Below are 17,170 nucleotides of genomic sequence, written 5' to 3' on the forward strand. Positions count from 1 at the left end.
AATCAATAAAACTATTTTTTTTTATACCTTAGTCAGTAAATATAGATAGTTACTGCTTTGTAATATAAATGACCAAGTTAAATAGACCATAGAGATGAAGATACAATAAATAAATGTTATTAATTACACAGTTGAAGAGCACAATTTGCTGCAATTTTATAGTAAAGTTAAATCATGTATTGTTTATGGGTGAAGATATAATAGCATAATTTAACTTCGCAAGTGTAATTTAATTTAAACATAATAACCTATTATTAGTAAAAGAAAAATCAACTCGGTTATATAGTTCAGTCTGACACCTTACAGTTACAACAGGTTACGGTTTAATATGGTTGCGATAGTTTGAACCATGTGGTTTAAATTAATAGCAAAACTCAGATTAAATCAGGTTTAATGCTGATCCGATTTATCAGAGAATGAACAGATGGTGCGTTTTTAAATAAGTGATGATAATGTCTGGAAGTCGTAATCCCTTTTTTTTTTTTTAAATCATCATAAAAAACGATTTACAAAAATTAACAATATCATACTATTTTCTCCACATGCTAATGCTTGAGTTTCACTTTTCGTGGTTTTCTTCTTCATGTTCAAATGTGGATTAAGTTCAATTACGAAATTAACTTATAAAGCGAATTTGAGCCGTGATGACTCAGGGGACAGGGGGCTCACCTTCCAATTAAGTGACCCAGGTTCAAATCCTAGCAATGGTAGGTCGATACGAAATCCGCATCCGGCTTGCACTAACCACAGTGCTGACATAACATATCCTCAGAGGTAGACGGATCATGGGTTAGTGTCCCCTTACCGTCGGGCTAACCGTGGAAGGTTTTCGCTGGTTTTCTTCTCCATGAAACGCAAACGCGGGTTACTTCCATCAAAAAGTCTTCCACGAAGGCAAATTTCTCGAAATACTTACTCCAGGAGTTTCCTTGTCTTCTGGATTGGGTTCAAAATTAGAAGGCTACGTAGTTGAACATTAGTAGTCGTAAACCCGAAAAATTATGTCGGCTGTTTTACAACGGTTATAAAATAAAATAAAATGTAAGGTGAGCTTGTACAAATATCAGACGCAGGCCATTTAAATTTACTACGTCGCTAAATTTATTTATGATTAACTAAAATAGGTTAACGATAAACTATGCATTACAAATTTCTTAATTTCGTCATTGTTTAAGAGAGAACATATAAAGTCTAAATATAGAGAGAATCTTTAAAAAAAAAAATTTGAACAAAAAATATGCATTAAATAATTTTGATTAATAATCAAACGTTTTAAAAGGTAAAATATCTTATTATTTTGTAGTAATTCCTACTTTTTAACTGTTCTAATTTAGAACATCACAATACAAATCTAGCACAAAAGAAAAATAAAATAAATCTCAGCACAAAAATAAAATAAAATAAATAAAATTAACTAAAATAAATAAAGTAAAATAAATTAATGAAGTAAAATAAATTAATAAAATAAAATAATTAAAATAAATAAAATAACAGGGTTAATTAACGAATCAAAACCACCCCATCTCCTAATCATTAAAAAAAACGGAATTTCCTTTGTTTATATTCGGATTAAAAAAACTAATGATAAAAAACTGATAATGAAACTACACATGAAATAAACCTATACCTCTAGGACCTTCAAAAACCACAAACTAAGAGGGGAATGCCCTAACTTCGTTATCGTCAATAACGGGGTGTTCTTTCAAACTCAAGAACAAAAAACATTATTCTATGAGTGGAATGATCGGGATGGAGTCGCTAAGCGGTCGCTTGCGTGTTTCTGGGCACGCACGCCCGACAAGTTCGCCCTGGGGCGGTGCCTCTTTCCCCCACCCCCTCGCTAACTCAATTGAGCTCGAAACAATAGGGCGCTGCCGAGCTCGCTTACTTGGCCAAGGCAGCAATCCACCTGGGCCACAACATACCGATGTTTGTTTTGCAAAGGTCGCGGCTGTTGTTTCCAATTCGTTACCTGGCGTCGAAATTGGCGATTAAGTGTCGAATCTAGTTAGCGCCAATTATTGGAACAATAAGTTATTAATAAGATTTTGAATCATGCAAGGTGAATAGGTTAAACAATGGTTGATTAATGTTTTTGTAGCGAAATATGTTAATTTATATGCTTTGAGGCACTCAAATAAAATATAATTGTTGATGTTATAACCTTCGAATTTATTAATTTCAAGATATCAATTCTAAAGCAAAGGACAGTAGGTGATTCCTTAAATTTACTCAACCATTTATCAATAGGTCTTTAAAGTTAAGTTATTTTTCTCTCGACTTTCGATTAGGCGAGATGAATTAAAAAAGTTTAGCACATTTTTTTTTTTAATTTTATATTTCAAAAAGAGCTTCTAAAACCAGTTTTTGTAAAAAAAAGAAAAAAGAAGAAAAAAAAAAAGAATCCAAATAATTTAAAGCACATTAACCAGTTTAAATAACAATGTAAAACCGCTGCGATTACTAAACGAAATTTGAAACGCGTAATTCTCAAAATTATTATTTTAAAATTTAATAAAAAGAAAAACTTTTGATGGTTTAGTTAGTATATCAAGAAGTTTATCCTGAAAATCATTTTTTTTTTTAAGGACCAAATACTTTAAAGCTCAATATGCAAACGCTTTCATTACTGTGTTGAATTTTAAACGCGTACTAATGTTCAACTCCGTAGCTTAGTAATCTTGAACTAAATCCAGAAGACAAGGGAACTCCTGAATCGAGCATTGGGAGAAAATTGCCTCGTGGAGAACTTTTTGATGGAGCTAACCCGCATTTGCGTTACATGGAGAGGAAGACCACGAGAACCTCCCTTGGTTAGCCTAACGACTAGGGGACTCTAACTCATGATCCGTTTACCACTGAGGATATTTCACGTCAGCACCGTGGTCAGTGCAAGCCGGATGCAGAATTCGTATCGTCAGGGATTCGAACCCGGTTCGCCGCATTGGAAGGCGAACGCTCTATCACCTGAGCCATCGCGGTTCTTAGTAACAGTTATTATCACTAAAAATGTAGAAATGCTCAAAGTGTAACGAAACAAAAGGCATTTTATATCGTAAAAAAGTAATGGCACGTCCGGGTCCGGGGGAAAAAATAAAAACTAAACTTGACATTCTAAGTCAAGTCTGAAAGATCAAGAAATTTTTTGTCAGTTTTAGAGCAAATTTCCCCCCAACATTTTATAGAGGAATAAAGGAATAAAAAAATGAATGGGAAAAAAAAATTTCCAACCCAGAGTCATTTATTTAAGGTGAGGGAAAAAAGATAAAAATATTTCCCCAATTCAATTGCGGATGAGAAAGACCTCTAATCAAGTTTGAGGTCAAGGAGGGAGTGAAGGCGCCAAGACTTTCATTATGCTTTATTTATTTTGGTAAGATCACATAAAAAAAAGTGGGGAATAGCTTTGTGGTTTACCTTATAAAAAAATGCTTCTTGCTTCACGATATAAATGTCTTAGGCTAATTGAAATTTGGGCATTTTGCAATGAACCAAGCTGAATTAGAGAATCCCCAAATACTTTCTGATCTGCCTTATGTTTTTCAAGTTAATTACAATCAGCCTAAGTGCCTTTAATTAGTGAATATGTGAGGAATTACTTATCTCTCTTATGTTTTTCAAGTTCAATCAGCCTATGTGCCTTTAATTAGGAAATGTGTGAAGAATTACTCATCTGCCTTATGTTTTTCAAGTGAATTACAATCAGCCTACGTGACTTTAATTAGTTATTATGTGAGGAATTACTTATCTGCCTTATGTTTTTTTAAGTTTAATCAGCCTATGTGCCTTTAATTAGGATATGTGTGAGGAATCACTCATCTGTCTTATGTTTTTCAAGTTAATTACAATCAGCCTACGTGCCTTTAATTAGTAAATGTGTAAAGAATTGCTTATCTGCCTAATGTTTTTCAGGTTCCATCAGCCAATGTGCCTTAATTTAGGAAATATGTGAAGAATTACTCATCTGCCATGTGTTTTTCAAGTTAATTACAATCAGCCTACGAGTCTAATTAGGAAATGTGTGAAATTACTCAATCAGACAGCATTTGTGTATACTTATTGCGATAAACCTTGTAAAAAGGCTATTTACAATGAGCCTTTACATAAGTTTTTCACAATAAGCCTTCACTGGACATATTACGAACTGACAGAAATAATGCAGGCTAATTGAGAAATTAACGATAAGTTTTATAATTAGCCTAAGGATATGACGACTCACTGCAATAAGCTTAAAAAGTGTGCCATCATGTCAGAAACGGCTATTTTCAATTTTATTCTCAGAGTAACTGACCAGCTAGTAAAAAAGAACAATATTAATAAAAAAATAATAAAAGAAAGAAGAATAGAGCTTAATGTCAAATTCTAGGAAAGAAAAGCACCTAATGGAGGCACCGCTTGCTGGGAAACAGCTGGATAGAAGTGTAATTTTAGAGGACGAAATTTTAGTCCGCAAATGGATTCGGTAACCATGGAAACGGCAGAGTTGCTTTCAAGAATCCTGATTTTTCGTAACAAAATTTTGTTTTAGATAAAACAAAGAACGATTTTACTGATACATTTCTTTAAATACTTAAATGTAAATAGATTAAAGTTTGGATTACATCATATAAAAAATAACAAATATAAAATAAACTGAATGAATTTTATGCACTGGAAAAATAGCTCATACTATAGTTCATTATGTACGACAACTCTTCGTTCCAGACGTCCATATATACGTATAAAATTCAGGGATTCAATCACATATGAATGTGAAATAATGCATAAAAAAAAGAGTATTTCTACATATTCACTCACTAAGTAATGAATCTATAATATAACCGCGCTAAATATATATATACATATATAACTGAAATGAAGGAAATATATATTTACGAGATTGCAAATGAACATTTAAGGGAAGGAAGAATAAACACCGTTATCAGAATCTGAGGAATCATTAACGCGAAAACGGGATTAAAATCATCAAGTTTTGCCAAAACACAATCACCTTTCGTTAAATAAAAAAAATGACACAAATTAATTTAATTTTTTTTTTTTAATTTTTCTAAAAAAATGGAAAAAATTATATTTAATTAATTTTAAAATCTAATTTTAAAAGAAAGAGAGGGATTTGTACAAATTATTTTGCTTAAATATATGGAGTGCAAGCAAAAAAATTGGAAACAAAAAGTGAAATTTAAACCAATGACAACTTGAAGTGATATAATTAAGCCTCTTGTGAATAGTTTTAACCCCCTACTAAATAGGTCAGGCTAAAACTTTGCCGATAGCTTGTCAGCTGCCCATAAAGCTCGACCTTATGTTTAAATAAACAACGAAATGAGGTTTAGAGATAATGTTTAACCTTTGCACGTGCCTTATTGCACTTGAGAGGCAGATGAAAACACAAATATACGTAGAAAGAATAGCTTATTTATAGTTTCCTTTTTTAGAGTTGTTCTTCTTTTTTAAAAAAAATTCTGAAGGAGAACATAACAGATATATTAAAAAAATGACTGAAATTAGAATAGACGATCCGTGAAAAAAATAAAATTAAACATTTTATACATTCACTATTTATACGTTACATTTTATGCTATCTTTTTCACCTTTTTTATTTGCAAAATTGCTAATTTTTCTTTTCATATATTTGATAAATCTTTTTTGGGTTGTTTCGTTTTTTCTTATATAAATACTACTTTCTTTCAGTTTTTCTTATTTGTTATTTTCTCATTTTTACTTTATAAATTTTCAATCGTTTCTCTTTTCATTTATTTGCTGTCTTATTTTCCTTAATATATTTGCTATCTTCTTTCTATCTTTCATTTATTTTTATATTTTTCGTTTATTTATTTGCTATCCTTTTACGTGCACTTTCGTTAATAAACATACTATCTACTTTCTTTTATTTATTTGCTGTCTTTTCACACTTTCCTTATTAGTTATCTTTATTTTTACTTTATTAATTTTCTATAGTTTCTCTTTCCATTTATTTGCTGAATTTCTTTCATTAATATATTTGCTACATTCTTTCTATCTTTTATTTATTTTATACTTTTCTTTTATTTATTTGTTATCTTCGTTTGAGTACTTTCTTTTAAAAACATACTATCTACTACTTTCCTTTATTTATTTGCTCTCTTTTTTACTTTTTCTTATTAGTTATTTTCATTTTTACTTTATTATTTTCAATCGTTTCTTTTTTCATTTATTTGCTGTCTTTTTTTCCTTAATATATTTGCTATCTTCTTTCTATCTTTTATTTATTTTTATATTTTTCTTTTATTTATTTGCTATCCTTTTAATGTGCACTTTCTTTTTTTTTATAAACTTACTATCTACTTTCTTTTATTTATTTGTTGTCTTTTTACTCTTTTCTCATTAGTTATCTTTATTTTTACTTTATTAATTTTCTATCGTTACTCTTTTCATTTACTTGCTGCCTTTTTTTTCATTAATTATTTTGCTACATTCTTTCTATCTTTTATTTATTTTTATACTTTTCTTTTATTTATTTGCTATCTCCTTTTGTGTACTTTCTTTTAAAAACATACTGTCTACTACTTTCTTTTATTTACTTGCTCTCTTTTTACTTTTTCGTATTAGTTATCTTCATTTTCCTTTTATTAATTTTCATTAGTTGTTTTTTTTTCGATTTATTTGCTGTTTTTTTCTCCTTAATACATTTGTTATCTTCTTTCTATCTTTTATTTATTTTTATACTTTTCTTTTATTTATTTGCTATCCTTTTATGTGTACTTCCTTTTTTTATATAAACATACTATCTACTTTCTTTTATTTATTTGTTGTCTTTTTGCTCTTTTCTTATTAGTTATCTTTATTTTTACTTTATTAATTTTCTATCGTTTCTCTTTTCATTTATTTGCTGCCTTTTTTTCATTAATACATTTATTACATTCTTTCTATCTTTTATTTATTTTTATACTTTTCTTTTATTTATTGCTATCTCCTTTTGTGTACTTTCTTTTAAAAACATACTATCTACTACTTTCTCTTTTTACTTTTTCTCATTAGTTATCTTCATTTTCAATTTATTAATTTTCATTTGTTTTTTCTTTCATTTATTTGCTGTTTTTTTTTTCTTAATATATTTGCTAATTTCTTTCTATCTTTTATTTATTTGCTATCGTTACTTTAATATCCTTAATTTTCCATCTTTCCAACTTTCACTTATTAGCCAACTTCTTTTTTCTTTTATATGTTTGCCATATTCTTTCTGTTATTTAATTGCTATATTTTTATTTTATTTGTTTGCCATCTTTATTTTCCTTTTATTAAATATTCCTTCATTTCTACTTTCATTTATTCGTTACTATCCTTAAATTACTTTTTTACTATCATTTTTTTCCTCTTCGCTATCTTTTTTTCTTTAATTATTTGCTAGACTTATTTTTGTTTATTAATTTGATATATTTACTTCTTTCATTTATTTCCTATCTTTTTTTCCATGTATTTTTTTTTTATTCATTCGCTTTTTTTTTCAACAAAAATTGTGGTATGTATTAATCCGCTAGCTGAAATTAAGAATTTTTTAAACACGTAAAGTTTTCATATACAGCAAGAACTGGCATAGATCCAAATAAATCATGAATAATCATTTACGTAACAATTAAAATCCGCTAAAAGTAATAATTTAAATAAATTAATATTATTATTTACTAAAAAAAAGAAGTTAAAAATAAGAAGTTAATAAAAAAAAACTTAAAAAAAAGAAAAAAAATGAAGTTAATACCTCAAATTCTACTCCAATTAAATATATAACTAAATAATGGTATAAAGTTATCGGAAAGAAATATTAAAAATATTCACAATAAAATATTTCGAAACAATAATTATGTCAGATTTGAAGACATCAATATAATTAATTAAATAAAGTAATAAAATTCTCTAACATCAGTAATTGTATCCTATTTGAAAATCAATTAACGCATTTTATTCGAATGTTGAATTAATTGAAAATTAATAATTTCAAAAATGTTGAGAAATCAAATTCTAACCCAAATCAGAGCTATAAAAGCCTAAAAAAAAACGTTTAAAATAATAATAAAGGTAATTAAAGAAAATAATAAAACAAGAGCCATATACACAATATCCCATTATTTCAAACATTAAGCAAACCAGCTTTGAGCTCTCTACACCCGAAGGGTAAACTCGAGTAATAAATACCGGGAAAGCCTCAAGAGTTCAACCGTTCCAAACGAGTAAACACGAGGGCGCAAATAAAAGCATCCTAAGGATAGAAGCCCAAGAAAGAAATCGGGCGATATTCTGTACTCAAAAATCGCCAAAGAACTGAAAGTGAAGAAGCTGTGCTCCATTTACCGGCTCTATAAATAAAAAAACAAGCACCCGGTAGAGAAAAAAATGGAGCGTGACACGTTTATTTTTTTCAATTTATTTTTTCCTTCGATCTTAGAATAATAGTTGACACCCTCTCCAGTTAATTGGGACAAGCTTTCCCCCCGTGATATACGGTTGTTGTTTATTGAATTCGAATTTCCTTCTTGTTTATGCTAAGTACCGAAGAATATATTTTGGCGATATCCATACGTTTTATTATGTAACATTGTTAGTTGCTTTCATTTGCTGACCTCCTTATTTATGAATGTAGCAACACGATAAAATCTCAATTCAAATAGATGTTAAAGTTTTATAGTAGCTGGTAAACTATTACATTAATTATTTTGTTGGATTAATATTTTATTTTTATTACGTTTTTTTTTTTATTATTATTAACTCGCTTTTGTGTCAGTATGGAATTTTGCATTCCAAATTTCGGCCAGCTAGTGCACTAAAATCATCATTAGAGCTCTATATCGTTTGGCAAAAATGCCGGGCAGTTGAAAAATCAACGCAAGCGACAAAAAATTCAAAACTGAGATTTTTTTTGTATTCGTCATTTTTGTATGCTAAATTACAAAAAATATTTTGAAAAAAATGAATTTTTTTATCAATTTTTTGAAGTTCTATTTTAGTGTTAGTAAATAATGATCAAATCACTTTTCTATAAATCTATCGCAAAGCACTTATTAGTTTTTATAATTGCAAAACAAAACAAAAGTTTTAATCGTTTCCTGATCGCTTAGCTCAGAATTAATTTATTGCTAAATTATCGCCACAGAGAGTCAAATATCCGACCAATTTCAGACAAACTAGAGTACTCAAACCTTCCTTCTGGAGTTCTGTGCCTAATGGCAATACAAGTTTCAATAGTCTCCTAATCGTTATCGCCTTATGCAAAAAGTACTAACCGTTCTGGCGTATCTCTCAAATTAAAAACAGTTAATAAAATTTCGAAGATCTATTACTTTGGAGCAGGTATTTATAGCAGATATGATTTTGTATCAGTTATTTTAATATTGAGTAATTTCAGCTGTAACATGTAATTTTATAATACCTGTTACGACCCATCTCTAATTATAATATATGAAAAAAATTAGAAAAAAATAAGCGAGTTCTTTTTCCAACTTAGTGTTCCTTTATATATTTAAGTAATTTCTTAGTCAAAAAATCACAGAAAGTGAAGGCCACAAATTACATTTCTTCTTCAACTTTATAATACGAAAAGAACAAAGAAAAAGTAAAAAGTGTATCCGGTCATTACGAATTAATTATAAAATTGGAATGTCGGCAGCGCCAAGGCGAGAATAATTTTGAGTAAATGGAATAATAAGAAAACATGGGACTCACCTGTGATGGGGGGCAGGCAGGGGGATTTAGGACTACAAGAGAGACTCATGAGAACCATGGCTGCCATGCAATCATCCATGACACCATCGTCTGCACTTGACCTTCGTTTCCGGCCACTATAAAAAAGAACGTAAAATGTTCCGTTAGGTTCCATTTGCATGGCAATAAAAATTGTTACAGTGATATTTTTTTCCAATAAGCTGAAATGAAAAAAAATAATTCTAGAAGTTAGAAGTTAAAAGTTANCAAAATTGAGATTTTTTGTATTCGTCATTTTTGTATGCTAGGTTACAAAAAATATTTTCAAAAAGAAGACTTTTTTTTAATCAATTTTCTGAAGTTCTATTTCAGTGTTAGAAAAAAAGTAATGGTCAAACCACTTTTCTAGAAATCTTAAAGCACTTTATTTGTTTTGACAGTTGCAAAACAGAAGAAAAGTTTTAATCGTTTCCTGACCGCTAAACTCAGAATTAATTTATTGCTAAATTATCGCCACAGAGTGTCAAATATTCGACCAATTTCAGACAAACTAGAGTACTCAAACCTTCCTTCTGGAGTTCTGTGCCTAATGGCAATGCAAGTTTCAATAGTCTCCTAATCGTTATCGCCTTATTTTAGGCACAGGAAATTCGACAACAGCCACAACGTCATGTATCTAATGCAAAAAATGCTAACCGTTCTGGCGTATCTCTCACATAAAAAACAATTAATAAAATTTCGAAGATCTATTATTTTGGAACAGGTATTTATAACAGATATGATTTTGTATCGGTAATTTTGAGTAATTTCAGCTGTAACATGTAATTTTAGAATACCTGTTACGACCTATCTCTAATTATAACAAATGAAAAAAAATATTAGAAAAAATCAATAAAAAAAATAAGCGAGTTCTTTTTCCAACTTGGTGTTCCTTCTTATATTTAAATAATTTCTTTGCCGTTCTGGCAAAAAATACTAGCCGTTCTGGTGTATCTCTCAAATTAAAAACAGTTAATAAAATTTCGAAGATCTATTATTTTGGAACCGGTATTTATAACAGATACGATTTTGTATCTGTTATTTTAATATTGAGCAATTTCAGCTGTAACATGTAATTTTATAATACCTGTTACGACCCATCTCTAATTATAATATATGAAAAAAATTAGAAAAAAAGCGAGTTCTTTTTCATAGATATTTTCCTTCATATATTTAAGTAATTTCTTAGTCAAAAAATCACAGAAAGTGAAGGCCACAAATTACATTTCTTCTTCAACTTTATAATACGAAAAGAACAAAGAAAAAGTAAAAAGTGTATCCGGTCATTACGAATTAATTATAAAATTGGAATGTCGGCAGCGCCAAGGCGAGAATAATTTTGAGTAAATGGAATAATAAGAAAACATGGGACTCACCTGTGATGGGGGGCAGGCAGGGGGATTTAGGACTACAAGAGAGACTCATGAGAACCATGGCTGCCATGCAATCATCCATGACACCATCGTCTGCACTTGACCTTCGTTTCCGGCCACTATAAAAAAGAACGTAAAATGTTCCGTTAGGTTCCATTTGCATGGCAATAAAAATTGTTACAGTGATATTTTTTTCCAATAAGCTGAAATGAAAAAAAATAATTCTAGAAGTTAGAAGTTAAAAGTTATTCAAATGAAGATATAAAAAGCATGTAATGTTTAATGGAAGAAAAAACACTTAGAACTAGGATAACTAATAAGTTTTTAAAAAAAGATTCTTTACCGTAAACATACCATTATTTTAATCAAGTATCAATATTTAGATAATGATGTTGAAAATATGAAGTATTCAAAAAACACCTCATTCTAGAATATGAAGGGAAAAAAATCCAAAATAGATCTTTTACTATAAATAAATCATTATTTTAATACTTAAATATCGATACAGAAAACACTCAGGTATAAGATAGCTTAATAAGTTCAAAAAAAGATTCTTTACAGAAAATAGACCATTATTTTATAGGAGTTTAATTATTCAGATGATTATATTGTAAAACCTAAACTATTTAAAAGCACTTAGGTCCAAGATATATAAAAATAAAAACATTCTTCCTTACATACAAAACTCTATCCTAACAGAGCTCAGTTATTTATTTAAAAGATATGTTTTGAACAGGTAATGTTTAAAACCACTTAGTTTTAGGATATGTAATAAGTTTCGGAAAAAGACTCTTCATTATAAGCAGATTCTATATTGTAAATTTATTAAAAGAAGAAAAAGTCGTTTAAATTTTTCAACAACAACCAAATATTTCAAATATACAATTCTCTGCCATTTCCAGAAACAGCTGCAAAATCAACAATCAAACTTTCAATCTACTAAATCAACAAATAAATAATAATAAATAAATTCGACTTTTAAATTGAGTACAAAAAAATGCAATTACAAAAATTAATAGGTTTGTACTGCATGATTAACTAGAATTTTATTATAAAACTAAAAAATAAAACTGCACATATTCAATAAATAAAGGTTTGAGATGTGCTTTAGCCCAAAATTTAATATGAAGCAAAGAAGAAATTCCATAACAACTAGAACTGGGTACCTGTATTGTAAATAAATATTTCTTGAAATGTAAACTAGTATAATCAAAGTTATGCGTTATCTTATTTGCGAAAACTTTTGACCTGTTAGATCATTAATACCTAATCACTCTCTCCGATTGCCTATTTTCTTTCTAGTTAAGATATTTTTCATAACAACAATCTTTACAAGCTTTCAAATATAAGCATTTAGATTAGTTCACGATGTTTTTTTAATATTAATTGTTCAAAAGTAAATTCTTAAAATCTTAAGATAGCACTCATAATTATTCAAACTTTGGTAAGAAAATTTGCCAATTCATTTTTTAAAAAAATACTTTCGTTTTTTAAAATGCTAATAATGCATGTAATAAGTTAATGGTTCAAAAATCAATTAACCAAGTTATGTATATAAAAAAAAACTTCCAGTTAAACTGAAATCTTGCAAATAATTTTTAAAAAATTTAATGGTTATAAAAATTAAATTTAACAATCTTCCTATTTTTAACGACTATCCCATAACTTTCAGATAAAATAAATTCTGTAAAGAGATAAAATAAAAAGACAGATGAAAACATTTTTGAAACAATAAAATGTAATAATGTATAGAATTAAACGTTGAGAGATGATTTGAGAGGATAAAATGATAAAATGCAATGAGATGAATTAGATGATAAAATGCAATAATTTAAAGATATTGAGAGTTAAATGATAAAATGTAAATATTTATGTAGATAATTTAAAGGTGCTGAGATTTTGGGAAAAAAACTTAATAATGTTGAGAATTTAATGATACAATGTAAAATAATTTAAAGGTATATAGAATTTAAAGATGCGAATATTTCGAAAGAGTAAAACGAAATGATGTAGAGAGTTTGATGTTAAGTTGCAATAATTTAAAGATGTAGGGACTTTGAAAAAATGAAATCTAATGATTTTATAATATTATGATCCATAAATTGAAAATTATTACTGATATGTAGTGAAATTATAGGTCTATTTTTATATCAAAATTTATATATTTTTTCTTCTGAATTTTATATAATATGTTTCTAAAATCCAATTCAACGAATTCAGAAATTTGCAAAACAAACATAAATTTAAGTTGTTTAATGTTATTATATTTCCCTTAAATATATTGACCTAAAAAATTTAAACAGAGAAAATTCAAAACAAGAAACTGTCGTTAAGAATATTAAAAAAGTTCAAAGATATAAACTCTTCTGTGCAAAAGAGTTCAACTAAATGGAGCCCCAAGGGTTCCTAAAAACACGAAGACCTATCCGTTTGAGTTCGTAAAGTAAGCGATGAGTTTTTTTTCAAGAAGGGTGCTCCTACGGAGCGCGACCTTCTTCCCCTCTGGGCCATTGCTGGCCCATTTTTCGAGCTTTTCCGCGTTGCTGAGTGCCTCATACTTATAAAACTTCAAACACAAATATATATTTTCAAGAAATAATTTAATCCTAATTTTTCTTAAAAAAAAGAAAAAAATACACTTATATAAACGTTTTATAATTATACGATTCAGATCAGAAGTAGCATTACACTATCATTATACTATTTTTATCACTACTCGTTTATTTAGTTTCTTTTATCATTTTTAATGTTTTACAATGAGTGCTTTTTAAAAACCGGAGTCAGTGTGGCACGCGCCAAATTGTCAAAACTACTATCATTCGTAAAGAGTTTAAACTATTCAATCGAATTAAATGATCTGGAACGAACCCAACTCGCTTTGGTTTTTAACAAAGCAGCCAAATATTTAAAAAAATTAAATGATTAGTAAAAACAAAAATAAGTTGCATGCCTTACATATTATTTATTTATTTATTATTATTATTTATTTATTTATTTATTTATTATTATTATTATTATTATTTTTATTATTATTATTATTATTATTATTTATTTATTTATTTATTTATTTATTTATTTATTTATTTATTTATTTTTGAAAAGAAGAAGAAAAATAAATTGCACTACAAAGCAGTGCAGTGTTTTTAATTTAGTTTTTGATAACTAAGTATTAGAATCATCCTGAAACTTCCTCCCCCTTTAAAGAAAACATCTACATAATTTATTTACATAAAATATAACAGTTAGTTAACTTTGCTTTAATCAAATTATAACAAAGTTTTTTTTTTAATTCCATTTTACAATTTCCTAAAATTAATCAATTGCTAAGCTAATTTAGAAACATAATCCAATGAAATATTTAATTTGAAAACCATAACTGAAATTTTACAATTTTCATAAGTGGTTAAAAGTATCATAAGTGATTAACATAATCATGCCTTTTGAAGAGTGTTAATTAGAACAATTTTTGTACTTTACTGACAACATTAAAGGGCAGCAGCCTTAAAAAAAGAATTAGTTTATAAAAACAATCTTATGAAAATTAATGAAAGCCCTTTTAAATATAATAAATATTTTCTTAATAAAAAATTAGTAAAATTCAATTGTTATAAATATTTTTAATAGTGAAATTGAATTTCACTATTTCTTAGAACATGGCATGAAATCTATTTATTCGGTTAAATTTGCTTTTCAACTTTGTATTGTTACTAAATATGCGGTAATAAGAACTATAATTTTGTATGGTAATAATGTGTGGTAATACTATAGAGCAGAATTTCCGGTAAAATATTACCATAAGAGTGGAAATATTACCAAATGAATATTGTGCATTTTGGTTTTATTACCTAAATTAAGTTTTTTTAAAAAAATAAATAAATAAATAAAAAATAAAAAAATAAAAAACAGAAATGACATTACTGCATTAGCACATTAATTTTACCAAAATTTCTTTTCTCTCAGCAATACAATTTTTAATTAGAAAAACAAATTTTATTAGTTTTTTTTTCTTTTTACGAAGCAAATCAATATCAATATAAAAATGTGAAGAAAAATTTTTTTAATGCATTGTTCAATAGAAGATTTGCGAAAACACTTTAAATTTTTTTTTCAATAAAAAGTTGCAACCAAAATACATTATAAACCTTTTCTAAACCTTAAAAAAAATCATAAATATAAAACACTAAAGATGATAGGTAATGCAAATTCTACTCTACTTTAAAAACTATTAATCAATGAGATTTAAATCAAAAGAATCGAGAGAGATTGACCAATAAAATTTCGATCGTGAGTTGCAAGTGAAAAAAAAAAAAAGAATACTTTCTCTGGATTTGCAACGCGATGACCAACAGTGGCAAATATGAGGTCACAAAACACTCTCATATGGGTCCAAGTGAGAGCGATAAAGGCCGAATGCTGTCCCACTAACCCACTCACTCAATGTCAAATCCTTCAACATTACGAAGATGCCATAAAGTTATCACTTTTATAAGCCTTCTCCCATTTTTGTCTTCCATTTTACATAAATTCTTCATCATTCATTTCAAATTGCTTACAATAAACGCGCGAAAACACGACAAATACGATTATATTTGCATCTGAATGCCGGTGCGTGTTCTCTGAGAACTTTTTTAGAGTGCGCAATGGGTAATAAATATTTTTTTTTCTTGAGAAATGAGAAAGTGACGATTTTTTTCAGAAAAAAATTACAAAATGGTAGACAATATTTTAGATCCCTCCTGTTGTTACCATGTTGGAATTTGATTATAAATCCTGCGTTTTCAATAAAAAAAAAAATTAAAAAAAACAGTGATTTGTATCTGTTTTAAGCGAAATCAATAATTTACACATGGTTCGGAACAAATATTTTAATTATTTATTTTTTAAGTAAGTAAAAACAAACGATTTTTTTTAGAAAAAATTACAAAATGGAAGACAATATTTTAGATCCTTCCTGTTGTTACTTTGTTGGAATTTTATTATAAATCCTGCGTTTTTAATAAAATAAGAAAAAAAACAGTGATTTGTATCCGTTTTAACCGAAATCAATAATTTATACACGGTTTGGAACAAATATTTTAATTATTTATCTTTTTAAGTAAGTAAAAACAATAATTTATGTTACATAAATGTAGGATTAAAAATACTGAATTAAAAAAGCAATGGTGACTTGTTTCGAACATGGGTTGTTGAATGACCACATTTTACGATACATATACAGGTTAAGATAATATTACAAGCGATAATTATCGAAAACAATATTATCATGAATGTTGATAATTTAATCTGGGCGAAATAAACATTGAGCAATTTAAATATAATTCAAATTAAATTGTTAAGTTCGAAAAATATCGGGAAATGTCTATTTATCACGTTTAAAAATTCCGATATCCCTAGGAACTATTTGTAATTATAAACTATGTAACTATACTTGCAACGGAAATGTGATATATCAAGATACATTAACACATTTCAAACACGTCTCTAGCTTTTTAAAAAGAGTTCTCACGATGTATTATGTATAACATGTCTTGCGATAAATATCGATTTCGAAAACATTACAATCACTATTAATTATACTGAATACAATATTATCATAAGTGTTTTCAAGTTCAGCTAACGTAAAAAAAAAAAATAATAATAATTTGCGAATATAATGTAAAATATTCAAATTACAAAAATGTCGCGATGCAGTGGGATACGAAAATTGCGACATCACATAGTACTACTACTTGTAATCATAAATTATAAGATTACTTGTAAGATTAAAATTGTCATCAAAATTAATGATACTAAATAAATACATAGGTGTATTATTTGTTTGTAATAAATTACATTATTAATCACCTCTTGTGTTAGTGATTTTGAATTAAATTAAATAATTAAAAATAATTTTGAATTTCACTGTGGTTTTTGAATTACAGAAACAAAGTGGATTAAGTTACTTTCTAAACTAAACGAATCATTTAACTAATAACCCGTAAAATAGTTCAGACAAATTTGCAACAAAATAATTTTTCATTTGCTCATATGAAACAAGAAAACAACACAAAACGCAACCGTTATCATTATTAACAGAAAGGAAACCG

At 27.8% G+C, this 17,170-nt stretch overlaps 1 protein-coding gene across 2 annotated transcripts in view; it reads right to left on the reverse strand.

Moving 5' to 3' along the window:
• LOC107436922 (Glucose transporter 4 enhancer factor) overlaps window positions 1–17,170 on the reverse strand; it is a 118,218-nt gene that overhangs the window by 77,928 nt on the left and 23,120 nt on the right. For both annotated transcript variants that reach the window (XM_071182765.1, XM_071182766.1), the window contains exon 2: window positions 11,088–11,203. In XM_071182765.1, coding sequence (XP_071038866.1) covers window positions 11,088–11,203 — 116 coding nt within the window. The remainder of the gene's footprint in view (window positions 1–11,087; window positions 11,204–17,170) is intronic.

This window comes from Parasteatoda tepidariorum, chromosome 6 (assembly GCF_043381705.1).
Source record: "Parasteatoda tepidariorum isolate YZ-2023 chromosome 6, CAS_Ptep_4.0, whole genome shotgun sequence".
Taxonomy (NCBI): domain Eukaryota; kingdom Metazoa; phylum Arthropoda; class Arachnida; order Araneae; family Theridiidae; genus Parasteatoda; species Parasteatoda tepidariorum.